The 27,815-nt window shown below is 36.0% G+C and overlaps 2 protein-coding genes across 9 annotated transcripts in view; one reads left to right on the forward strand and one right to left on the reverse strand.

The window, feature by feature from the left end:
* LOC126822331 (spectrin beta chain) overlaps positions 1-18,927 on the forward strand; it is a 106,364-nt gene extending 87,437 nt beyond the window's left edge. For 2 of the 8 annotated variants that reach the window (XM_050551148.2, XM_050551149.2), the window contains 12 exons: positions 314-558; positions 1,012-1,150; positions 1,657-1,938; positions 2,863-2,993; positions 3,258-3,379; positions 4,781-4,810; positions 8,021-8,146; positions 11,398-11,478; positions 13,071-13,164; positions 14,152-14,227; positions 15,252-15,398; positions 16,099-18,927. In XM_050551148.2, coding sequence (XP_050407105.1) covers positions 314-558; positions 1,012-1,150; positions 1,657-1,938; positions 2,863-2,993; positions 3,258-3,379; positions 4,781-4,810; positions 8,021-8,146; positions 11,398-11,478; positions 13,071-13,164; positions 14,152-14,227; positions 15,252-15,398; positions 16,099-16,254 — 1,629 coding nt within the window. In that variant the 3' untranslated portion in view covers positions 16,255-18,927. The remainder of the gene's footprint in view (positions 1-313; positions 559-1,011; positions 1,151-1,656; positions 1,939-2,862; positions 2,994-3,257; positions 3,380-4,780; positions 4,811-8,020; positions 8,147-11,397; positions 11,479-13,070; positions 13,165-14,151; positions 14,228-15,251; positions 15,399-16,098) is intronic. The other 6 variants (XM_050551151.2, XM_050551153.2, XM_050551150.2 and 3 more) reach the window with 6 other exon arrangements.
* Positions 18,928-21,081: 2,154 nt separating this feature from the next.
* On the reverse strand, positions 21,082-26,300 carry LOC126822382 (uncharacterized). Its single transcript, XM_050551271.2, has 3 exons — positions 25,302-26,300; positions 22,827-23,007; positions 21,082-21,702 (listed from the first exon to the last, which is right to left on the reverse strand). The coding sequence occupies exons 1-3, from the start codon at positions 26,138-26,140 to the stop codon at positions 21,529-21,531; spliced, it is 1,194 nt and encodes a 397-aa protein (XP_050407228.1). The 5' UTR covers positions 26,141-26,300; the 3' UTR covers positions 21,082-21,528.
* Positions 26,301-27,815: the final 1,515 nt, after the last annotated feature.

The following is a 27,815-nucleotide window of genomic DNA, read 5'->3' on the forward strand; positions in this document are numbered from 1 at the left end:
GTTGGATGGCCGAATGGTTAGCAAGTGCGTGCTATATCTTAAGGCCTGTCAATTGGTTTCTAATCCCCGGTTGTACGTGACAAGGAGTAGGGTCGCCTTGTTTTTTTTCTCCGGGTTTCCTCCCACTGCTAAAGACCCCTACACTCAAGCGAATTATTGAAATAAAACTAAACCATAGGTTAGTTCCCAAATGACCTAGTTTGTGTCAAGTGGACGTTAAACCCCATTTCTCTCTCTCTCTCTCTCTCTCTCTGTTTAGATTTGATTTAAATTAGTTAGTGATTCATTAAAATCCAATCCTTGTCGTCACTAGGTTGAAGCTATTCAAACAGAATCCTACAGATTACAATCCGCGTATGCTGGAGAACGAGCTCAGGATATACAACAACGTGAAGCTGAGGTGATTGAAGCGTGGAGAAATCTACATATAACAGTTGAACGAAGACGCATGCAACTCGCAGACTCTAGTGATCTTTATAAATTCTTCCTGATGGCTCACGACCTGAGATTGTGGATGGATGATATCCAGAGACAGATGAATACACAAGAAAAACCAAGGTATGTTGTCGTTTCACAATTCTGTTTTATTTGTAAACATTCATATTATTTCAGAATTTTCTGTCACCAGATCTTTAACAGTTGGAGTGAATACAGACTGGATTTATAAAGATAATGTGTGTTTTTTATAGCAACACTTAGAATGTAGGGGATCATTGCGGTCAAGAATCATAGGTTCCAATTCTAAGGGAATCAATGTCTGGCCGAAATAGAATAATTTGTTTTATTCATTTATATATTTGTTGTTCGGATGGGACAAAACACGATGTTATCTGTACACTTTGGCGTGTACATAAAAGAAACTATTACAGTTGGAATTTTAGTTGCCTCTGTTCAGGCAAAATTTCCCTCAGCACACTGTATGGCAAATGCCCAACTTCATTAGCAAAGTCTGAGCAGCACAGTAGGATGTTAAACCCCATTTCATTTATATATATGTTGTTTATTTAACAGAGATGTATCTGGTGTAGAATTATTAATGAACAATCATCAGAGTTTGAAAGCTGAGATCGACGCTAGAGAAGAGAATTTTGCTATCTGTATTAATCTGGGTCGTGATTTGTTATCTAGAAAACACTACAGATCAGAGGAGGTAGGAATACAACTCATAAATATTCATAAGTAGAAACACAGTTTGTATGGAAAACAATCACTGGTTAAACTTGTTAACTCATGAAAGCCGTGCTATAAATATAACTTAATGGGGCTTTTAAGAATCAAATTGAATCCAAGCAAGGAGATTTTCTACCGTTTTGTTTTCGTAGTGGAATGAATATATTTTAGCATGTATTAAACCATGAAATATTAGATACTAGAAGGATACCCAGCTTTACAGGGGGCCCAAAGCCCGGGGGTCAGACCAATACCACCAGGCCTGTGTTTCAATCTGGGGGACAGCCCTAGTGTAGCCGCCAACCCTAAACAAACAGACTGACAGACAAACGACAGTCACAAATATTAGTATAGATTGACTGAATTATGTTCGAACGGGATCAGCGTCTTTAAGAGGCCTGATGCTTATATCTGTTAGAACAATGACTCAAGCTAGAACTTTATTTGATCTTCATGGATTTGAAATATTTTATTTTCGTCTTCTAGGTACGAGAGAAATTGATTCAACTAACACTCCAGAGATTGGACATGACCGAACAATGGAGTGACAGATGGGAACATTTACAACTGATCCTCGAAGTCTATCAGTTCGCTCGGGATGCTTCTGTAGCAGAAACATGGTTGATGGCTCAAGATCCTTACTTAAACAACCAAGATCTGGGAGAAACATTAGATGCTGTTGAAACACTCATCAAAAAACACGAGGCTTTTGAAAAATCAGCTGCTACACAAGAAGAAAGATTCGCAGCTTTAGAAAAATTAACAACCGTAAGTATTTTCTCTTATTTGTATCGATGTAACAGATCATTCAAATCGAACATGGTCCCTGTCATCTTATAAAAGGGAAGTCATGGAAATCTTGTCGATCAAATAGAATGTGGTCCCTTTCATCTTATTAAGAGGAAATAGTGCAGATCTTGTTGATCAAATTGAATGTGGTCCCTCTTATCTTGTAAAAGGGAAGTAGTGGAAATCTTGTTAATCAAATCGGACATGGTCTCTCTCATCTTGTAAAAGGGAAGTAGTGGAAATCTTGTTAATCAAATCGTACATGGTCCCTCTCATCTTGTAAAAGGGAAGTCATGGAAATCTTGTTGATAAAATCGTACATGGTCCCTCTCATCTTGTAAAAGGGAAGTAGTGGAAATCTTGTTAATCAAATCGGACATGGTCCCTCTCATTTTATAAAATGGAAGTCATGAAAATCTTGTTAATCAAATCGGACATGGTCCCTCTCATTTTATAAAAGGGAAGTAGTGGAAATCTTGTAAATCATAAAGGTTGGTTGGATGGTCAAGTAATCTAACACTTAGATCATAAGGTCTGTCACTGAATCAAATGAGTAGGATGTTAAACCTTATTTCATTTCTGAGTCAAGTGATGTGGTTTCAATCCAAAACTTGTACGTGACGAGGAGTAGGGTCGTTTCCCAAACTCATTATTTTCCTAATGCTGCTAGAGACCCCTCCCTATATATGAGCGAATTTAGAAATAACCTTGTACCGTATTTCCGATTATTACTATTAGTCTCAAAATGACTTGGTTTGTGTCGAGTGGCCGTTAAACCCATCTCTCTTTGTAGTTTTAAGCTTGCAAGATCTCACTGAAGAAACATGCATGAAAATATTACCATAAAACATTAATAAATATTCATTTACTTCGTCACGTTGAATTAATTTGTTGTATTTTCAGTTTGAATTAAAAGATAGAGAAAAGAGAAAGCAAGAAGAATATAATAAAGCACATCCTGAAGAAGTGGCTAGAAATAAGGAAGCCGAAAGACGACAATATATCCAGGAATTCTTACCACCGCCAGAACCTACGTAAGTTTCACAATTATAACACATTGAGGGGGGGTGGATGGCTGAATGGTCTGTCATTGAGTCAACTGACCTAGTTTCGATTTCCCGGTTGTACGTGACAAGGTGTAGGGTCGTCTGTCCAACCTCGTGGGTTTTCTCCGGGTGTTCCCGTTTCCTCCGACTGCTAAAGACCCCTACACGCAAGCAAATTATTGAAATATTATTGAGTGGACGTTAAACCCCATTTTTCTCTCCCCTTTAAATAAATATTTTGACTTGTTACAGGCCAGAACCAGAACCTGTACGTGAATTATCAGCAGAAGGTTTATCTGTTTCTACTGAACGAGGAACTGGAGATGATGGCGCTATGACCAGCAGCGGAGAAAAGGAAGCAGAATTAACGCCAGGTAATGTCCACATCCATTTTTTCCATCTCGTTAAATGTTGTAAAAATCTTCAGATCCATTCTATATTCAAAAGATGGGAATATTTTGAAAATGGAGTCTTTATCTCGTCTTTAGATATAGACGGAATCTGATAATAAAGTGGCATGTAGTTTCAGCATGGAGTCCATCTTTGTCTAAAGTCGAGTAAAACAGTCTTTTTGAATCTAATAATTAATTTATTGTTATATATTTATTTATTTATTTTTTTTTTCATTTATCATAATTTCATAGTCATTCATAACTAATTGATCATGGCTTTGGTTGAATTAACAAAATTTGCTTTCTTCATGTAAATATATTAAATATTAAAATCAACGGATTAACCAAACATATTTTTTTATTTCATTACGGTCATTCACAACTAATGATCATGGCTTTATTTAACTAAATATGCTTCCATCATGAAATAACATGGTCAACTGCTACTTATCCAAATATATTTTCATTGTAATTTTTTATCACTTTATACTTAAAGAATGAATTAATGTCATTTATCGTATAAATAAGTTACCATACCTTTATTCATACTTGATTAAAATATCAATTAAAAAAAAAATAGGACAGTGTAATGTGAAAGAAAAGAGTAAATGTCTGTGAGGACAGAAAAAATAAGAACATAATTTCAGGCGAGAAAAGAAAATTACAATTACACTATGTATCTTTAAGAGTAACTACTAAGCATTTGATAAATACACCATGCATCTATATGAGTAACAAATACACACTGTATCTTTTGTTTGAGTAACAAATACATGCTATTTATCTTGTGTCAGAGTAGCAAATACACACTCGGTATCTCTTTTAGTAACAAATACACCATGCATCTATATGGGTAACAAATACACACTGTATCTTTGTGAGAGTAACAAGTACGCACAGCATCTTTTGTTTGAGTAACAAATACACATTACTTATCTTGTGTAAGAGTAACAAATAAACACTTGGTATCTTTTTTTGGAGTAATAAATACACCATGTGTCTTTTGTAAGAGTAACAAATGCACACTAAGTTTTTTTTGTGAGGGTAACAATTACACACCATATATCTATATGCTTATCAGAGTTATAATTACAAAATGTGTTTTGTGGGAAGTAACAAATGTGTTATGTATAGCTATAAGAGTAACAATTACAAAATGTGCATCAGGGAAAGTAACAAATGTGTTATGTATAGCTACAAGAGTAACAATTACAAAGTCATATAGTAATTATAATTATACACTTCATCTTTCTAAGTAACAAAACAATGGTGTGTTTAAAATGATGTATCAGGTTCATCATATTCATCATGCTAACAATTTTAATTTCGCTTTCATTGCTTGTGTTTTATTTCCTTCCTGTGCTTTCTGTGATGTTACTATAGGAACCAGCAAGGAAAAACCTCAAACAAAACGTAAGCTATATATGGACGTAATAAATGTTGTGCCATTAGATCTAGACCAGTACATTATATTTTCTGTTTTTATATATATATATTGTTAAACCAAGGGCAGATAACTGCTCTAGCTTTTCTTATAAATCATTGGAAATTTGCGTTGTACAGGTGCGCTAGTTGATATATACATGTTTATAGTGAGGGCATGTCTTAATAACGCTTGCATTTTATTTGATATATTTTATCCATGTCCATGCTGATTTGATCATCCCAAGGATTTGCGCCTATATACTATAATCGGTATCATCTGTTTTTCAAGATAATCGGGGCTTGTTTTGTATTGGCTTTATTGATGGATTGTTATTAACCTCATACAGCCCTACGATTACGCAACCGATATGTTTTGAGTTTTCGGTGGTTATATTTGTTGAATGGATTGACTGGTTTGTGTTAAATTTAGCTTTTGGAGGTTTGATAATGGTGTGGTATTTGGGCTCAGATTTTTACCCTAAAGGCCTATTTGCATTGTTTTAATACCGGTAGCCTGAAACTTAGAATAGTGGTCGAGAACGGTTAGCTTGAATAAACCATTGATTTGTGTTGCTGTAGCATTATTATAGTTTAAAACCTTTGAGCAAGTATTGGGGTCACGCTAGATTTTGACACAAGAAATCAGATTATAATTTTTGCATCCTCCAAATAGTGTTCAGGCTCTGTTTGAACTTTGATGGTTAAATGACAGATCAAGAAACTGTTGAGCTAAATATATATAACATGTCTGCCTGCGGCTGCTAACTAACACAAATTCATGTTCATTTGTTTTGTTTTGTTTGTTCGTAATCATGTCATTTACTAACCATATTTTAAATATCATCTTCATTTTATACAAATACACTGGCTTTTGTTGAAAATAAAAAAACTTGCACTGTAATCAAGGTATCATTTAATCTTGTGTATTTAGCACTAATATTTGTTTAAACATTCGTAAAAATCATTTAAAATCATCTAATTTGTACATGTGTCCAGTTTAAAGCTGACTGATTAATTTTGATAAAGAGTGTCCAATTACAAGTATTTAATTTCCTGACCACTGTTCAAAAATTAATCATTATACTCAATTGGGTTGTTTATTTTTTAACAGTGATCAAGAAATTAAATACATGTAAATTTGACACTCTTTATCAAAACTGAATGGTCAGCTTTAAGCAGGACACAAGTACAAATTAAATGAATTTCAGTGATTTTAAATGATTTTTACGAATTAAGGATTTGATATTGAATGAAATTAGGGCTAGATACACAAGATTAAATGATACCCGGATTACAGTGTTGTCTTCATTGTTCTTTAAAAGAAAATAATTTGGAGTCCATATAAAAGTTGACATGAATTGTTCCTGGACCATCCAGTGGATGAATGTTGCAAAATTTATATGAAATGAAACTGTGCTTAATGTCAGACTGTTCTGCGCCAACCTGGCTAAAAAAGACGGTGCAAATTAAATTTTATAACCATCAAGAAAAGATGAAAATGGTAGCTTTTATATTTTTACAAATGTCACTGTATTTGTTATCATGTTTTCCATCACTTCAATTATATCTGTTCAGGCTAAAATCTATATTTAGCATCTGTTCAGACCTAAATCTATATTTAGCATCTGTTCAGACTAAATTCTATATTTAGCATCTGTTCAGAACTTCAGACTAATCATTGGTTTAGACTAAAAATTTATATTTAGCATCTGTTCAAACTATCTATATTTATATATTTAGCATCGGTTCAAACTAATATTTAGCATCGGTTCATCTCATTCATCCATTTTTTTTATTTTTTTATTTTTTTTTTAAATTGAATTTGAGCTATTTTTTGATAGTGAATTGTTTAAGAATAGTGTATGTATGTTTGTAGTAAATGATAAATGTTAGATAGAATTAGTCCTTTAATTTATACATATTTGTGAATTTTAATGAAATAACCCTAATTAGATTTAGTTTATTCTTCTTCAAGGCATTTTCAACTTTAAATAAATCTGGTTATTTACAGAATCTTTTTCAAGTTGAAAATCTCTTTTCTTATATAACACTTTTAATTAATGTTTTGGGATGGATAAATAAATTTTTAAAAAAAAACAGGGATTTTTGCATGTGTAATAAAATCATTGATTTTAATTTAAACAGATAATAACATATTTATTAAAGTGGTTTTAACATAATTTGATGGGTTATTAAAAGTGTTATATTAGAATTTGTAATGTTGTTTATTAAAGGGAAATTCTTACTCTATAATAAAAGGGCTGAACGGTAAAAACTTTTAACCAATGTCCAATATGTCCTATTTCTAGATTAATTGAATACAAAGCAAAGTAGCAATATTAATTTATAAAAAAATAAACGCGTCTAGTATCTTGGAGATACATGTATTACAATCTACCAACTTATTGCTTCTAACAAATCCCCACTTTTGTCAAAAATAATGTTTGAAAACGCTGATTCTTAATTGGTTGACAAGCAAAATAACATTTCTCCACCGTTGGCGAAAATGACAATAAAATTATTCTGATTTATAGATTTATTGAGAGCCACAGTGGCTAAGTGGGAAAGACGCTGGCTCACTAACCTGGAGGTCTCGGGTTCGCTCGAAATCAGATTTATTATTTCTGAAGAAATTCAAGAATCGTTAAAAGTAAACCTGATCACATTGGGAATCATGAAACACTGCCTATAACTTTTCAAAATATTATGACTAATTTTTGCGATGGAGTAGGGGGGGTTGGATGGCCGAATTGTTAGCATGTGCGTGCTGTATCATAAGGTCTGTCATTGAGTCAGCTGGCGGGTTTTGGATTGCCCGGTTGTACGTGACAAGGTGTAGAGTCGCCTGTCCAACCTCATGGGTTTTCTCTGGGCCCTCTGGTTTCCTCCCACTGCTTAGACCCCTACGCGCATTAGGTCTGTCATTGAGTCAACTGGCGTGGTTTCAATTTCCCGGATAGGGTCCTCTGGTTTCCTCCCACTGATAAAGACCCCTACGCGCAATTATTGAAATAAAATTGAACCATATGTTAGGTCCGAAATGACCAAGTTTGTGTCGAGTAGATGTTAAACCACATCTCTCTCTCTCTCTCTGGCCCAGGATGGAGTAAGAATTTGTCTTTAAAATGTTGTTTGTTGTTGTTTTACTTGATGTTAAGCATGTTATTGTTTTGCATGTTGTTTGTGCTCTTATAACAGAAATGGACAGAGATGTGTCGACACCCAAGTCAGCACCAAAACGAGAACAATTATCACCGTTGTCGTCACCTGAATCGCCGGCTGCATTCTCGCCGTCACCTAAAGCATCTCCACGATCACAATCCAGTAGGTTTTAATTCTAGGTTTATTTAATATGACTTCGAGCATCTCCACGAATATAATCCAGTCGGTTTGAATTTCAGATTATTTAAATACAATTCAAGCTTTCATTCGTTGGGTAAATATAGATCAAATATAACTAAGGAAATACGACAAGTCCTGAAAGAAATAGTAGTTTTAACAGTATATAGTGCCAACAATTCAAAGGCAAAGGGGAGTAACTCTCAGTCGGACATTATTATTTCATTGTGCTGATTTAATATAATCTATTGCATGGATTTAGATCCTCCTTAGTTCTGTTCCAGAAATATTCTCGGCTTGGACTGAAAATAAGATTCACAATGTTTCCAAGTCTAGTTTTCATTTGTCAAAAGAGTGGTGCCTGCGGTGCATGTAAACAAAGCCTTGGCTGTTGGAATTCGAAGAAGAGTAGGTGGAAGCTCTACCGCCTGGGCAAAATTCTCTCCCTTGCATTAAACTCTTCCCCATTGTTGACCGAAGTATTGCCATAACAAAACTTTGAACCCATTCATATTGCCAAGAACTGGTAACTGACTGTGGAAGTAAATTTCTGTCTCAGGTCTAAAGTGGATTAATATTACATTAATCCCTGTGTTGGATTTAGATGAAGAGAGGCTTTTGTCTATTCCTCTATGAGTTCCCTCCCAATCCCCACCCTCACGACTAGAGGGAGGTGAAAGTGTCATTTGAGTCGAGGATGAAGACGTGTAATAGTGTCCAAACAATTGTTCGGAGGATCCTTGAACTGGAGGCCTTAAACTGCCCAGCCTGCCAGGCAAATAAATAAATCTAGCACTGACCAAAACCCCTGTTTTTTTGTGGAATATAGATATTTTTATCACCATTATACTTCTATATATCTAGTGCAGTGGTTCTAAACCTTTTTTTGTCAACGGCACACCTGGGAACACATGAAAAAAATAGCGGCACACCTGGCTAAATATATATGAAAAATATCTGAATTTTGCAAACCTGGCAAGTCATAGATGACATTCAACCGTAGACAAGACTAGTCATAGACACATGGGATGACTCAAACTAAATAAAGAAAAAAACACAGCTATGTATTTACTCAATTGCAGTGTTTCGAAGTTCATCAGTCAAATAGCTGACTTATTTAGTGAGAAATTTTCGTCGTGGGCTGTTTCACGGCACACTTAGGAAGCTCTGTGGCACACAGGTGTGTCGCGGCACATTAATTGAGAATCACTGATCTAGTGCCACATTTAGAGTCTCATCAATATTTTTTTTGATTTAAGTGTCTTTGTTTATTTTAGTCCAAAAGATTTTAAAATCTTTTATTTTTTTAGTTTCTTTTTAGAAGGGCACTTTATTTTAGTTTAGCATGTGGTATTATTATTTTTGCTTCTTATTTTAATTTTTATTAAAACAATGAACTAGTCATAGTACAGAATTAATCCAGCTAGTCCAAAAAAATAAATATTTTAAAAAATGAATATATTTAATAGACTTTTTAATTAAAAAGAAAAGATGATTTTTTTGCAATACATTAAAAAGATTTGATGCTTCTGAAATTAAGTTTTGTAAAATTTCCACTTAAATTTGATCAGAAATTAATGTTCAAATTCTTGATTAAATAAATTTTGATTTACTTACGGTACAGATGATGACATCAAAGTTTTGCAAAGAAAATCGGTGACCTGACGTATCATTAGATTCTTTTCTTTGCGTTCTCATTTTTTTTTTTATGCATGTTTTAAAGAATAGTGTGCGGGAGTGGGGGATTTGATGACCCCCCAAAATATTAACCTTCTGTGACCCCCAAAATGAGCTGTTGTTGAATGGACGTAAAACACCATTTTTCTTCCTACCTGGGTCACTCAATTTATATAAATCGACTGCTTTCTTGCCCAAACACTTGTGAATGGTGGGTATATTCAGAAATAGTTTACCCCAGGGTTATTGTGTCGTCTGGTATATGCAGGACATGCCCTACGTGAATTGACAAAGGTCTGACCCTTAGTATACCCAAACAAACATCAAGATAATGGTGAATCAAATTCAAAATTCCCAAAAAACTTTTCTGGGTCATAATCTTTGTTTATACATCAAGTAAAGTTGGATGGCCGAATAGTTAGGTCTGTCATTGAGTAAAGTGGCGTGATTTCGATTCCCCACTTGTACGTGAGTTTTCTCTGGGTCCTCCAGTTTCCTCCCACAGCTAGAGACCCCTACACGCAAACGATTTATTGAAAAATATTGAACCATGTGTTAGTCCCGAAATGACCTAGTTTGTGTCGAGTGGACGTTAAACCCCATTTCTCTCTCTCTCTGTCATTGAGTAAAGTGGCCTGATTTTGATTCCCCACTTGTACGTGGGTTTTCTCCGGGTCCTCCCACTGCTAAAGACCCCTACGCGCATGTGATTTATTGAAATAAAATTGAACCATGTGTTAGTCCCAAAATGACCTAGTTTGTGTCAAGTGGACGTTAAACCCCATTTCTCTCTCTCTCTTTGATCTTATTTTAAATTTTAATATCTCTCTGAAACTTTCTCCCTTGTCAGTGATGCAAGACGGAGGGGCTGACAAGGAAAGCTGTCTAGTCGTTCGGATGGGACGAAAAACCGAGGTCCCGTGTACACATTGGCGTGCACGTAAAAGATCCCTTGGCAGTTGGAATTCGATATAAGAGTAGGCCGTAGTGCCGCTGTCCGGGCAAAATTTCCCTCATAGCACACTGTATGGCGTATGCCCGTCTTCATTAGCCCAGGTTAGGAGCAGAACAGTAGGACGTTAAACCCCATTTCATTTCATTTCTCTGAAACTTGCCAATACAGGGGAGAAACAAGATGACATGCATTGAAAATTGAATGGTGTTGAGAGAGTTTCTGTACATTATTTTGGTGTGCGTTAACGTTGAGGTGTTTGGTTAGAACAGATTGGTGATTGTTGTTTTTATATTTGTATTTTAAAAACTTTTTATCGTCGTTCGGGTGTTGGTATATTTTGAGGATTTCAATTTTTGTTTTTTAAATTTTTCTTTTTTTATGGTTTGTTTTTTCGTTTTTAGCACATTTTATTTTACTTTCACTTTTTCTTTTTAAATGGAATTTTCGTTTGCATAGAGGAAAAATGGTGTCTTCTGGTGTAGCGTAACTGTTTAGCTTTCTCTAGAAATGCATTTTTCATTTGGGTCGGGACAATTTGTGGCAGTTTTTGTCGATGAATGCTGTGAAATCAAGTTAATAAATGCTCCCATTGATTTCTGTGTAGCTAAAGAGAAGAAAAGATCACGATCGAAATCACCGTTTGGAAAATTTTTCTCTCGAAAGAGAGACCAAGATAACGAAGAAGGTAAATGGTTGCCATGGTAACCTGTGTTCTAGTAGTTACAGCATAGTTTGTCTTTCTCTGTCTCTCTCTTGTTTTCCTATCTTGAAATTCTAGAAGTTTCCATTGACGCGATGACTATTTTTGTGGACCCACGACCCCTCACTGGGTGTTTTTAGTAGATAGTCTTTTGGTGTTAGAGAGTATGTAGTTGGCGTGTGGTTCATTCCTTCAACTGATCATATAGTCACCACTTGGAATCATATGACAGTCCTCAGCTAGCTGTGTGAAGGGTTTCTTTTTTACGGATGCTAATAATTAGATATTCCGTCAGCATTGATGTTTAAGTTCTCAGAATCTTTGTAATGTTGAATGATGTTAATATTTTCTGTCTGATCAATATTAATTATCAGTCTAGATTTTGTTTTAAACACATCAGAGTCCCCATTCATGAAAGTGTAAACTAAAATATTTTGAGGATACTGATTGTTCATTGGCTGAGCACTAAAATCATCACATAAATTTTCGCTCCTGACCAATGAAAAGGCAGCATTCTTAAAAATTGTTAGTTTATGCTGCTGTGAATAAGAAGACCACAGTGTTCTGAATATTTATACAAAATCTTATTTTGTGTTTCTTCCTTGCAAACTTGATTTGTAACTGTTTGATTGGATTTAATTCAACTCTAGATATGTTGTCATATTAATATTCTGAATATTGATGACAGTATCTAATTTTGCGTTTCCTCTGTTTAAACTCCAGTCTTGAAACTACCTTCCGATTGTAGATTATGACTCACTCCCTATGTAAAACATTGTTGGCACTTTGACTTCTACCATTGACCGGAGGCTCGGTGGGGGTGTCCATAAAATGGGCACAAAACTAGACCCAATTGTTCTTTAGTAAAATTTTGCGTACAATACCTTTGACCCGAATATCTCGAAAATGCCCCAACGGCGGACTGATTAACACTCGGCAACGTATTCTACACAAAGTTTTACTATAGAAAAGTTTGGTTTTGTGCTCATTTGATGACCCCCCCCGCGCACTGAGCCTCCAGACTACAAGATATACAAATGAAAATTTCTTATCATTGTTCTTACACAATTTTTTTTTACGTTATTTAGTAATAAGGTAAGAATCTGAAAAACACAAAGAAACATGATATCAAGTTGAAATATTTGCTTATATTAGTATTGTTTCCTGTCAAATCACCCTTTTAGCGATCACAAACTTCAGTCTAAATTAAACGTCAGTGTGCACCAAGACACCCATTTGTCAAGCTGTTTTCATCTTCCATTCTGAAATTATCCAAATTTTTAGGAATATTCTTGAATAAAATCTCTCGTATTCAGCATACCAACGTTTGAAAAATTCTTAAACAAATTATTTTATTAATATAGGAGGTTTTTAATGAATCTTTGAGAGAGGATTGCCTAATATTTTTTTTTTTTTTAAATTCAACTCTAGTAAATTTGTTGCCTGATATTGAACGAGTTCTGATCAAATTAAACTGATTTTATACACAGATTGAGAGAATGAAACTCCTGCAAAATAAAAATAAAAAAGTGAAAGTAGAGAATGAAATTGATGAATTGTGGATTGTTTTTTTGTAGAACAAGCATCAGGTGGAGGAGATGTCCCACGAGAAGAAGGTATGCTGACACGTAAACATGAATGGGAATCAAGTGACAAGAAGGCTGGAAACAGGTTAGTGGAAGTTTTGATTAACTTTTATCGCACGCCCAACAAAGTTAAAGGCTCAATACCACTCTTGTTGTAACTGAATAATATGTCCCAATCTTTATTCTGATCAACAAATTGTACTATTTTACAATATTCCAATTAATTGATGATACAAATTTCATCTTAACACACCTAATTAAAAAATTGGAAAAATTCAACTAAATGATTTGAAAAGCCTGACGTAAAGCTTTTCAAATGTGACTTGGATTTAAAAATATTTTCGAATAGAATTTAATGGATAATTTACACAACAGGTAGGACACATAAACATCTAATACTTAGAATAAGGCTATTATTTATTTTCTGGAGCTGTCAAGCCAGCAAGAGTGTTATTGTCCCTTCAATGGGGATGGATATTGTAACTGGCTTCGTTCTTCCGTCCGGGGTTTGTTTCTAGATGGAAGGTGGGTGGCTGAGTGAATGGTTCTTTAGATCATAAGGTCCGTCGTTGAATCCTGTGCATGTAAAAGAACCCTTGACATTTGGAATTCAGAATAAAAGTAGGCCGTAGCCCTGCTATACTGATGAAATTTCCCTCGTAGCACACTATGGCGTATGACCGTCTTCATTATCCCACAGTCAATGCACTTTTGTTATGTTATCCTCTTTAAATTAATCCTCGATACTTCATTTTAGCGCTATAGGAATCACATGCCAACTACAATATTGTGAAACTCAAATCTCTTAAAGAAAACAGTCAATCTATGATGTTTGCTATGTTATAAGCCCGCCATCCTTTTTGTTGTCCGCGAAAATTTATTGGTAGGCTTATATTAAATCCGATAGAATGCAAGCTGGGAGGTTATCTAGGGTTGATATTTTGATTTTGTATTCTTAGTTAAATGTTAAATAATCAAGCTGAGTACATATTGGCATGGAATAAGCTCCAAGAAATATGATATTTCAGCGAAAAAGTTACGCTAACTTATTGCCTTGTGTTATGTGTTTCAGATCGTGGGATAAAGTCTATACAGTTTTATCTGGGTCACAATTATCGTGCTACAAGGACCAGAAACACGCAAAATCGGTAAGTCTGAACAGATACAATAATATACAAGATGAAAGCAAAAATATGTGGTTTAAAATGTGATTTCCATTTCTGAAGACTGATTCTGTGATTTCCACGTAAGGCCCTAACTATGTTACAAACCCAGTAAGACCGTCATATAAATTGCGTTAGGTTTTTGGATATAGATGAGACAAGCTTTGGTTGCTCACCAGGGAAGGGTTTCTCGTATATTTAGTATTTTGATACTGTTGTATATGTTATAATAAAATGTTGAAGCTAGATAATCTCTTATTTCTGTTAACCCAAATTATGTTATAAAGTACAAAGCAAGTAAGACCGTCATACTGTTTTTCAGTTATTTTGACTGCTCTGCGTCAGTTTACAAAAGATATCATGTAGACAACGAGCACAAGTAAAAAAAAAACATTTATCAGAAATACACAAACTTGACGCATTTCATACACAAAATATGATATAAATTTAATTTTCATAATTAATTCGAAAATATTCTGTTTTTAAGCGTTTCTTGAAGGAATGTATACTGGACAATGATCCAGAAATTATCTGTTCCAGTATCTTCCAAAGCATAATAATAATCAGAGTTATTTTCTAGAGTGCTGAACATTCAGTCACTTTTGCTGTTTGTGGTGCCTTAGAAAGGATATATACATGTAACAAGTACATGTAAAACAAAATTAACAGATCACAAATTTTCGACTGGTGCAGTTTCGAATCCCCGGTTGTAAGTGAAACGAGTAGGGTCGCCTGTCCAACCTCGTGGGTTTTCTGCGGGTCCTCCATTTTTCTCCAACTGCTAAAGACCCCTGTGCGCAGGCGAATTGTTGAAATAAAGTTGAACCATGTGTTGGTCCCGAAATGGCCTAGTTTGTGTCGAGTGGACGTTAAACCCCATTTCTCTCTCTCTCTCTAGATCACAAATTTGACGAGTTCCATACACAAAATATAACATAAATTTAATTGTCATAATTCGAAAATATTGTTTTTGAAATGTTTCTTGAAGGTTGATATATTTATGTTTTAGGATCCTAAGAATCGTATACATCATGAGCCAGCTATTGAATTACTCGGTGGACAAAGTAATGTGGCGTCTGACTACACCAAACGACCATCTGTATTCCGTTTAAAACTTGCCAATGGTGGTGAATATTTATTCCAGGCAAAGGATGATGTAAGTAATTGTAAAAGTTGTTTATGAATAAAAGGTCTGGAAGTGAAGATTTTATTGAGGCACAAATGAGCTACAATTGTATCAGCCAGTCATAAAGGAGCTACAGATAATTAACTGTTAATCGCAGGATTTGCGGATGCACTTTGACGGAATGGTGTCAACAGTCGCCATTGAATAGGCGATGTTTTGTTAAATGTATTACTGAAGTAGTGACCGCTGGCCATGTTCAAGTGACCATTTAGTAAAGAGATGATACTAAAGTATTTGTATGGAGGGAATTTATTGTGACCGCTAGCCTGGAGGTCGGGTGTTCGATCCCTGCATTGGCCGAGAAAGTACATTGTGATTTTCTGACATGGTTCCCCCCTTGTCCGGTACGAAAAACCGAGGTCCTGTGTATACATTGGCATGCACGTAAAAGATCCCTTGGCAGTTTGAATTCGATATAAGAGAAGGCGATAGTACCGCTGCCTGGGCAAAATTCCCCTCATAGCACACTGTATGGGGTATGCCGTCTTCATTTGTTTCGTCGGAGCAGAAGAGTGCACGTTAAATTTCATTTCATGGGGAATTTATTGTGATTGCTTATCTGGAGATGTCGCTGAGTAGGAATGGATGCTCATACAGATTCTACTGTATCATTACGATAATTTTGATAATTTCTTAATTATAATGTTACGATTTTTTTTTTTTTTTTTAGACTGAGAGAGATACATGGATTTTACGTATAAATGGTTGTACAGGAGGAGAGGGTGCCAGTATGCCATCACGTTCACAGACGCTTCCAGCACGTACAGACGAGTCAAAGAAAGAGGAACACAAAAAACGCAGCTTTTTTACGCTGAAGAAAAAGTAAATTAAGGACATTTAATGACTAAATATGGGCATAATGCTTTGGATGGAATCTCGAACCACACAATAGAATACTAAGGAAGAAGAAACGCCATCTTAATTCCCTGTGAGAAGTAGTGATCAGCATTTTTAGATAGAATATATATATCGACATCTATTGTAATTTATTAGACTGAAACAAAACTGGAGAAATTATCATAACCGACACTCGGAGTAAAATACATTTTAAATTTTTTTTTTTTTTTTTTAACTTTTTATTTTCTTTATAGTATTTTTAATTTGTATAATTCACGCATTTTTAATCGTTCTTTATGACTCCAGCTATTAACATTGGGATGTGAATTAAAATTAACATTCCATGTTCTGTGATTTCGCTATATGTACACTACACTTCACCTGCATGCTTCTTGCCGCCTACCACCATCAGACACAAGACAGGATGCAGACGTGAACAATGGATGTCATCGATCAAGGGAAGAAGAAGAAAAATAATTTTAGATTATTTTTTTTTAGTGTGGACAATCGTTTTGGATAATTTTATTATCGCTGAAACTGTTTAAATGTTGGGATCAGATTCTATTCAAAGCAGGATCGAAGCTGCCTGCTTGTTGTAGAAACAAGGAATTGCTTTTTTTTTTAAAAGAAGTGTTATAATGACTTTCATGCTGTGCTGAATCTGATGGAGCTATTTATAGATAGAGATACGAATGGAATATCATCGTCGAGGAAACTAGTTTGGAATATTAGGAAATAAAGAAAGTAGAAAATAATCATTATTCGTTTGTTAGATTTTTCGCGTTTTCATCTTCTACGGTCTTCATCTGTTGGACGTCGTCGTCGCATTCCATCTATGCAAGGCAGATGTAAATCTAGTTTCAGCTCGTGTCGTTAACTTGTGGCCTCGCAGACGTTCAGGTGTTTACAACAAGACGTCCTTTTTAGACTCATCTACATTGCTTGGATACCGTTGTTATGGTTACTAAGCTGTTGTCATGGTAACGCCTCCAGTGACCTGTACAAGTTATAACCAATCATGTATTTGTGACTCGTATATAAACATATATATATATATTTAATCTGTTACGTTTAATGAACTTCAGTTCACTTATGTAATGAGCTCTACTTTGGTTTTTATCCAATTTCATGCTTTTCACGTGAGCGAAAGCCGAGAAACACTTTAACAAAATCTCTTAACTAGACACGTCACATGATTTCATTGATAGACATTTGATTAAAGAAAAATGGCTTAAGAAAATCATGTTTTCGTATATATGACGAAAATAGTCTTGTTTGTCAAGTTTTGTTATAATAATGGCAAAAGAAACTTTATAACTAAATCTCTTTACTGGAAAGACAACATGATTTTGTTGGTAGACATTATACTACAGAAACCTATGGTTAGAAAAGGCCAATCACATTTCCGTTTATAAATTACGAAGTTTCGTTAAAATGTCTCTCGGCTTATTATTACAACTTTAATTGTAGATAGTGTAATGACTTTGAAAAAAAAGAGTGTTGTAATTTTCAAGAGAAGACTCTGTTTAGTATTAAATGGTAGCTTTCGTGTATGAAATGTAGTCTTTATTATAAATTTATTGTTGGGTTGTGTTGAATTGTTAAAGAGTTACAATGTACCGAGATGGGTGGGAATATCGTGGTGCATGGATTATTTTTTTTTTTTTAAAGTAAATTTAGAGCCTTTTTGCTCTAAGGACTCTTGTTGTAGACTTTCTTTTAATATTATTATTATTACTTGAAATCATGTTATTTTAGCCTTTCATTAATTAATCAATCAATTGATATATCATAGTAGAATTTGCTCCAACGGTTTTTTTTAAAACTTTTTTTGGTTTTAATTACTCGTAGATTTTGCATCTTTTTATAAGCGAGGGTATGAGGATACCGTCTTTAAATGACATAATCGTACCCAGTGCCTGTAAAAATCAGTGTACAAAATATTTGAGATATTGAAACAAAAAAAAAAGTGATTTCATTTGTCGTTAAAATTTCATCATTTTTAATAATGGTCGCTGTTTTAATCCTTTAATCCATCATTAAGCAAAATGTAGTATCCAATTTTAGTGTGCCATCATCTGATATCTATATATATATAACATATTCCATCAATTATAATCAGTAAATGTAGTCTAAATGTAAGCCACTCTTTCATTCTTCATGTTGAACCAATGGTAGACCGTATGATTTACCAATCAGTGGTTAGACATGATTCGAGTCCAGTCTCACTTAACCAGTGGGTATATTCTCTTACGTAATTTGGACTCTCTATCATTTGAAAATTGGAATGGGATAAAAACCGGAGTGGGATTGGTCGGGACCAATTCATTCTGCAAAATCGCATGAATGGAGAAAATGATCTCCAAAAATCATATGCTTCCATCCGGTAGAAACTAATTGGAGAGTCCAGATTTCTTAATAGAATCCACCTTAATTGTTAAATCTTAGGATTTGAAAGAGCCTAGTTAATTGAGACTAGATACAATTCATGGTAAATTGCACTTGACTGTTTTTATGTTGCATAATGATTGTATTGTTATTTACCGTATGTAAACCTAATTCTCTAATCTCCTGATATGTGCTTTTTCCCATTCATATCTGGTTCGCTGCTTTCACCATGTTTTGTATTTGCTTAAAAACATAAAATATGAGATACATGTCATCTTTATTTAGTTGTTTATTTCAATGTGGGCGTATTATTTTGTCATTTTGTGGGTCAGGTCAATCTGTCGACAATTGGCTTGTGAACGCGATAAAGGCCACAGTTTGGTGTGAAGCGTTATGGTCATGACAGGCCCAGTGTTTTGCAACATTTCGTAACAGAGTTATGCATCTTAGTCATTTATTTCACATATTCCTGAAGCAATGGCCCGATAAACCCCTCTCTAACCATTGCTGTATTGAGACTGAAAACTTGAGTCTTTGACGGAGCGTGTCCATTCTCATCGTCCAATCAAATCTCTCCAGAGTAAAATATAGGAAATTTTCAGGACTTAAATGTGTACCAATTGTTACTGCCAACCTTTAAATATTCGATAATATTTATCCATTTTTGTGAAGAAAATCTATGAATTATTTAGTTTATCAAAAAAACAAATGTATTTCTATCCAGTTTGTTGAAAAACAATATGCAACATGGCAGCCCTTCTCTTTGATCTGCACAGCAATTACCAAATCGTCGCTTTTCTGGCAAACCGGTGAATCTGAAATATTTCAGTATTGAGAATTATGCGTTTTAAATTTGCATTCTGTTGTTATCTCTATGTCCATCAAATATTAACAACAGAGTGCAAATTTCAAATGCATAATTCTCAGTACTTTAATATTTCAGATTCACCGGTTTACCAGAAAAGCGACCAAATGTTTACATTGTAGCTATTTTGGATAGCCTCTTTTATCACACAATCAGTTTCTCTGCAATATTCTGTTATGTACTAGTTAATTGAGCGCAATACATTTCACGCATTCTGACGTGACACCAGACACTTTATGGTAACATATTTAGAGCTCTGGTTAATCCCAATTGATTTTGTTATATACTGGTTGTTAAACGGACTGTTAACCAGTCATCATAAATTGGGACAGAAATTTGTGCCGAGTATGGCAGTGTTAGTGGGATTAGGTCTAATCAAACGAAACACTGCGAGGAGTATGTTTATTTCAATGTGGGCGTATTATTTCGTCACTTTTTGGGATAGGTCTGTCTGTCAACAATTGGCTTGTGAATGTGTTCAAGGCCACAGTTTGGTGTGAAGCATTATGGACATGGTCATGAGAGGCCCAGTGTTCCACAACAGAGTTATGCTTCCTTTTCCAAGTTCGCTTTAGATGTCATTGAATCAAGTGACATGGCTTTGGTTTCCAGCTTGTACCTGGCAAGGAGTAGGCTCATCTGTCCAACATCATGGGAAATGAAATGAAATGGGGTTTAACGTCCTACTGTTCTGCTCCAAACTGGGCTAATGAAGACAGGCATACGCCATACAGTGTGCTATGAGGGAAATTTTGCCCGGACAACAGCACTACGGCCTACACTTATATCGAATTCCAACTGTCAAGGGATCTTTTACGTGCATGCCAATGTGTACACGGGACCTTGGTTTTTCAAACCATCCGAACGACTAGACAACTGTCTTTGTCACGTCCTCCATCCCTTACAAGAGGGAACCACGCCAATATCATAGGTAATCTCCAGGTCCTCCGGTTTCTTCCCACTGCTAAAGACCCCCCACACCCAAGCAAATTATTGAAATAAAATTGAACCATGCTAGTGTCCAGTGGAAGTTAAACCTGTTTTCAGTCTCTCATTTTCATAAGCCAGTTGGTCGATCCGGTTGGTAGTTTTAGCTCCCTCCCTTACGCACAAACGAATTATTGAAATAAAATTGAACCATGCGTTAGTCCTGAAATGATCTTGTTTGTGTTCGTATCCCCGGTTGTACGCGGCAAGGAGTAGAGTCGCTTGTTCAACCTTGTGGGTTTTCTCTGGGTCCTCCGCTTTCCTCCCACTGCTTAAAGACCCCCTACGGGCAAGCGAATTCTTGAAATAAAATTTAACCATGTGTTAGTCCCGAAATGATCTTGTTTGTGTCAAGTGGATGTGAAACCCTATTTCTCTGTGCTAAGGCTGATTTGTGATTTATGATTAGAAAACAATGTATAAAGAACAAAATTTCTGAATCCATTATGTCAATGGCCAGGAATTCCTTTTGACTTGCTTTATAAAAGGAATCACAGGGGCTAAATGAGTAAAATGTTGGCTCGCTAAATCATGGATTCTGTGTTAGATTCAGGTGTTGGCAGAGAAAATCGGGACTAATATTTAATGTATATTTATTTCAATAAAATTGCCTGCTTGATTGAAATTAAAAATAAGAATAACCCAAAATAACAAAAGACCTCACTACAGAGGAGTGTTCACTTGGCCGGGGGAGCCGTAAAAGATCCCTTGGTAGTTGCCCTCATAGCAGCGATACAACCTACTCAACGAAGCCTGCTGTCTAGCAGCCCGAATGTACATGTAACTAAGTAGAGTCAGTTGTCAGGTTCAAAAATCGACTATTATAAATGATGTTGTGATAATACTCATCACACGCCGCAACAATAAATTTAAAACTGTTATTTTCATAATGTTCAGGTATTCTTCACAGCAATTATGGAATCGTTCGGAAAAAGAAAAGAGGGTGAATGAGATTAGGTCAATGATATTGAAAATAATGCTTCTCTAAAACGATTCCTGATAAAACATTGAGATTTGTAGGGATTATTCAATATTTATTATTGAAGGTACATCACAATCTCGGCTCCCAGAGATAACTTTACCCAGTTCACTTGTAGCCATGTGTGTTTGGACTCTCAGTGAAGTCTTTCTGGCACACTCATCCAGATTAGTTTGGCTAGTTAGAGATATCCCAAGTGCTGCAAATACTGCAAGGCCCTGCAATGAAAAGAAAACCCAAAATTTCTTTGTGAGAGAGAGAGAAATGGGGTTTAACGTCCACTCGACACAAACTAGGTCATTTCTGGACTAACGTATGGTTTAATTTTATTTACATAATTCGCTTGCGCGTAGGGGTCTTTAGCAGTGGGAGGAAACCGGAGGACCCGGAGAAAACCCACAAGGTTGGACAGGCGACCCTACTCCTTGCCACGTACAACCGGGGATTCAAAACCACGCCAGTCGACTCAATGACAGACTTTATGATACAGCGCGCGCACGCTAACCATTCAGCCATCCAACCCCCCCCCCCCCAAAAAAATTTCTTTGTATAATTTTGTATCCTTGTACTGTACCTGATGTCATACTACTGCTCTGCTTAAACTCGGCTCCCAGAGAGACAAAAAAATGAAATTAAAATTATTCAAGACTGTCAGACATAAAACGTGTCAACTGTCATTCAAGCTATCATACAAATAAATCTTTATCCATAGGCTTATAGTCATTACGGGACTAACACGGTTCAATTTTATTTCCATAATTTGCTCGCGCATAGGGGTCTTTAGCAGTTGTAGGAAACCAGAGGACCCAGAGAAAACCCATGAGGTTGGACAGGCAACCCTACTCCTTATCACGTACAACCGGGGAATCGAAACCACGCCAGTTGACGCAATGACAGACTTAATGGTACAGCGCGCACATGCTAACCATTCAGCCATCCAACCCTCCAAAAATAGGCCTATGTATGTGCCAGTACAAAGACTATGATATTTTAAAGGGGCATAATGGGAGATTAGATAAAGAGTTGACAGTTCTGCTACAATAGTTAAAAAAAATAGGTAACATAAATAGAATATGCTAAATATTTCAGTTAAATTTCTCCACTCTGAACTGAGATATTAGCTTTTAAATTTTAGGCTAGCCTCGATCATCATTACTATTAAGTCTTGATTATCCATGTAGCGATGGTATCGAAAGTTGATTATGGTCTGGATAAGTTAATCAATGTCTAATTAATAATTTAGATAATATTTCAGGCCTAAAGAAAGACCTACAATACATGTAAGCAAATTTAGCTCTTGGATAATGTACGTTTAAGTTATAAAGATGAAAACCTTACTCACCCGATCCGTAATGCCATATTTGGCCAATACAAGAGTTATCATACGCTGATATGCACTTAGATGCGGACATCTTGCTTTCAATAGGATGCCATATACCATGGTCACGGGGCCAAGCATACTGGGTACAGGTATATTCACTCCACAGGCTATTGTAACTAACACATCAAGCAGGAATGGTAACCTATGGAATGGAGAAAAGGAACAAAACTGAGCACAAACACTGTACAGCACATAAAAAGCAGGGGGGTTGGATTGCCGAATGGTTAGCGCAAGCGCGCTGTATCATAAGGACTGTCATTGAGTCAACTGGCATGGTTTCCATTCCCCAGTTGTACTTGACAAGGAGTAGGGTCGCCTGTCCAACCTAGTGGGTATTCTCCGGGTCCTCCCACTGCTAAAGACCCCTATGCGCAAGTGAATTATTGATATAGAGTTGAACCATATGTTAGTCCCGAAATGGTCTAGTTTGTGTCGAGTGGACGTTAAACCCCATTTCTCTCTCTCTCATAAAAAGCAAATGAAGCTTCACCATTGGTAGATTCTTCTCACTACAGCCTGTACTATGGAATGGTACAATAATATCCAAATTTTCGAATACACTAATAATTGTAATACTATGAGGGCGAGATTTGTGCAAAAGCACACATATATGTATAATAATATTATGGCCTTGATTAATTATTCTCCATTGTCAGTATATTAGCTATGGTATGCGTTTATTTGAAAGAAATGAAATGAAATGAAATGGGGTTTAACATCCTACTGTTCTGCTCCTATACTGGGCTAATGAAGATTGGCATACGCCATACAGTGTGCTACTCTTATATCGAATTCCAACTGCCAGGGGATCTTTTACGTGCACGCCAATATATACACGGGACCTCGGTTTTTCGTCCCATCCGGACAACTAGACAGCTGTCCTTATCAGGCCCTCCGTCCTGCATCACTGACAAGGGGGAACCACGCGGGAAAATTTGGATGAACTTTCTCGACCAATGCAGGGATCGAACACCCGACCTCCAGGCTAGCAAGCCAGCGTCTTACCCACTTAGCCACGGAAATTGTGAGAAAAGCAGAAGGGGGGGGGGGGGCTGCGCTGATAATGATAGATGAATTGAACTATAGGTTAATAAACACATTAGTCATATATGTTATCTTATTGGTTAGGAATGGAGTGTGTCTGTTGACAAAATTTGGTAATGAGTCCCTGCTGGTATGCAAGGTATGAGGCATGACCAACCACATGATTAAAATTACGTCAAATTTGACCCCATTAGAAAATGGGTAGCGAAAATCCAAGCGTAGAAAAACACTCGAAATGTGCACGATTTTTAGACACCAGGTAGTTTTGAGAGAACAGACACCATGTAGCAAGTTCTATCAGCCAACTCGCACTAGCAAGTTTGATGGGAGCAGGATAGAGAGAATGACTTTATTTTAATCTATGCTTGTAACTATGTATCCAACTTGATATAAAACTGTAGAAACTGTACTTTTGTTCCTGTCATCTTGTTTGTTAATCAGATGATAGTTTTGGGACAGATAAAAAGATATACACAATGTAAGATGTTAAAGAAACATTTAAAGGGTCTTAACCAGTTAAAGAATTACAAATACATCCAGAGACAATACTAGAAGATCAAGAGCTGTTCCACGATATGTAGTAAGAGAAGAGTGCATGGGTCATAAGCCGGGTAGCACGTCATTTCGGTCTTGAGTCATTTCAGACTCAACACAGACGACCTTTCTGGCTCAGTTTGGCGACGATTCAGACTTACTTGACGACTTTTCGGACTTGGTCTGGTGATGTTTCGGACTCGGATGAATAATTAAAAGACTGTTTAAAATTTGTGTGGTATATTCGTATTTTGAATTGGCCTATTTCTAATAAATTCATCGGCTACTTTTTATATATGTACATGTATTACAGATATAAAGAAATAAAATATTCTTTTCATAAACATTCAACATTGAAAATTTTGCAGTTCCCTGAGAAATCTATACGGTGCTTGATCCACGATTCCACGTGCTGTACTTGATTGCGAACGGTAAATTTTACTTGCATGTCATTATTTTTTTATAAAATCACTGTTGGATTATTATAGATTGATTTGACAGTTGTGTTCAACCTTTCCTTTCAACTTATTTGCGAGTCCGAAACGTCACCTACCCGAGTCCGAAATGTCACCTGCCAGAGTCTGAAACGTCGAGGCCATATTTTTTTAGTCTGATATGTCGTAAGTCCGAAATGACATGTAATCATAAGCCGGATGAGGCGACCGATTTTACAGTATGACCACTTTTCACGTCTGACAGACAACCTATGGTGCTACATAATCAGTCTCTTCCATGCCGCTTTTTACCACCCCCCTTTCAGTATATGGTTGCCGCCATTTGTAAAATTTGAAAAATCATCAGTCTAATCACAAATGACATGCACAACACTCAGAAGAAGACATCTTAATTTTTACGTACCTGTTTTCCATTTCATCAAGACACTTGTATCCAATCGTTCCATCCTTTAACTTGTCAATATCTGCAAAAGTTCTTAAATTAGACGGAGCACGTTTTCCACACAAGATTGTACATTCCTTATCGAGAGACATTAGGAGTGTCTTTTGAATAGCATTTTTTACTTTGTCATGCTCCATAAGTTCTTTTACGAGTTCATCATATGATCCTTGATGCTTGCTTAGAACATCTTTTAGTTCTTTCATCTCTTGTGTGGTAACATTCGGCTTTCCTACATATAGATCTCGGTAATAAAGTCCTGCATTTGTGAATGTGCTGATAACTTTGGCTGTTTCTTCTATAGTAACAGCTTCATGCGATTGTGGATCGAGCTTTTTATATCGATTTGGTAGCGTGATGGTCATCGGTGGCATGGACGGTAAGGCACTCACCCCTTCAATATGAGGCTCATCACTACTACGACATTCTTCCTCTCCAAATTTCAATAGTTTTCTAAGCTTCAGAGAAGCAGCATTTTGAGGAGTAACTCTCAACTCTAAGTCTAATGGAGTAGGCGCAGTGCGTTTTCTACAACAGACTTCGGTGAACACTTCATGGCAAACTTTGATAAATTTGTGACAGTTGTTGATCTGCGTTTCGCAGGTTTTGCAATATTGGAGTACATCACAACATTTTCTAACACTTCTTAGCAATTCTTCATCAAAAAAGTAACCTAATTTGACAAATAAATTCCCATCTCTGGCACGAGATCCATGGACTTTGTACAAATTTGACTGGTGTTTCTCCTTTTTGCAAATGAAGCATGACGCAGACTTCGATCCTGCAACGCAAGCAGAGGCCATTATCGCGTCTGTATCATTCTATGGCCACATATTATTCTTCACATTAAGAAGAGTTCTTAAAAATGGGTCCATGTAGTGAGATTTTGAACGAAAATCGTTGCAGAATCAGCTGAAGTTGAAATGACATGATTTGCCTTTGTTTACTTCCGGTGTGACCGGATTTAGCCGAGTTGCCGAAATACTGGGCGACCTTCGGATGTAGACTATGGTTCCGACTACAGTCAGAACTAGGAGTATAAATAGTATTAATAATAATACTCCTTGGTCTTAACTATCCCGATCGTGCTCTATAGTATGATATGCCTGATCACGACCACAGGTTGATAAGATGTAGGCCTACGTATAGTTAAAGCTAGACCGAGATTCAGATTGGACACATCGGCTACGTAGGCCTACTTTTCCACTACTTCCAGGCAATTTTGATCACAAAAAATCTTCAGCTGTAAATTTTTCGGTTTTCACTAGAGAATAATATTTGATTCGATTTGATTTTTTTTTTTTGTTTTTTGTTTTTTTGTTTAACAAATAATGGTTTTCGCCGATTTTTATACACATCATATTAGAAAAAATGGTTCTCTACAACTATTCAAGATAAGGACCTGAAAATTGCAGGGAACATGCAATTATCAAACATATTCTTCTGCTCTTACGCTCTGTGATATTCCAAAGGATAGGTTGCCAGGGAACGAAACATAGGCCTACACCCACAGCAGCTAAGTCGTCCGAGCAGTCAACAAGAGTTGTCGCATATTTTTTCTATTGTCCGTAATGAAACATTTATAATACACTAAAATCTGATTTAGAGTAACACCTTATTAAGTAATTATCAGAAAATCATTAGAATTTTGGGGGCTTTTAGTTCTGCCCCATGGTGATATTTAGTATAAGAAACATTTAATATCATGAATTTAGCTGTTAAAGTTATCAAAAGTCATTGAAAATCAATATACTTGTTTGTCTCAAGAGTTCAAGACCTTAAACTTTGTTTATCGATCTAAGGTCAATCGGATGATAAATTTGGTCTCTAGAGCGTCCACAAGATTTTTCAAAGTTATCAAGGGCCATAATTGATAACTTAAAACTGTACATTATAATAAAGACCTGAAATTTATAGGGATTCATCCTGAAGGTATTTATGCATGTGATTGTAAAACATATTCTTCCAGCAATTTTTAACCAAAAATAAACGATGGTGAAACTTCAACTCTGAATTACCGGTAGGCCTACTCATTTTCCGGGGTTTTTTTACGGTCGATGACATTAATAAAAATGGTCCTCTAAATCTATTCAATTCAAGATAAAGATCTCAAATTTGGAGGGATTATTCTTGAAGGTGTAAACTATACATGGTGGCTTTTCAGGGAATTCTCATTAGTTCGCTGGTTCACTAGTCCTTCGATATCTATTATTGCCATTTTTACATGCACACCAGTGTGTAAGGACCTTGGTTCTCCATCCCATCCGAAGGGCAGTAAGTTGTTAATTGCCAGGCCCTCCATCCTACACCACTGACAAGGGGGAACCACGCTGGGAAATCAGGATGAACTTTCTCAGCCAATGCAGGGATCAAACACAAGGACCTTCAGGTTAGCGAGCAAACATCCTACTCACTGAGCCACCACAGCTTCCCATTTGTTTCAAGAACAACATACAATGAAATTATATTTTAAGAAAA

The sequence above is a fragment of the Patella vulgata genome, chromosome 5, assembly GCF_932274485.2.
Source record: "Patella vulgata chromosome 5, xgPatVulg1.2, whole genome shotgun sequence".
In the NCBI taxonomy this organism is placed as follows: Eukaryota; Metazoa; Mollusca; class Gastropoda; family Patellidae; genus Patella; species Patella vulgata.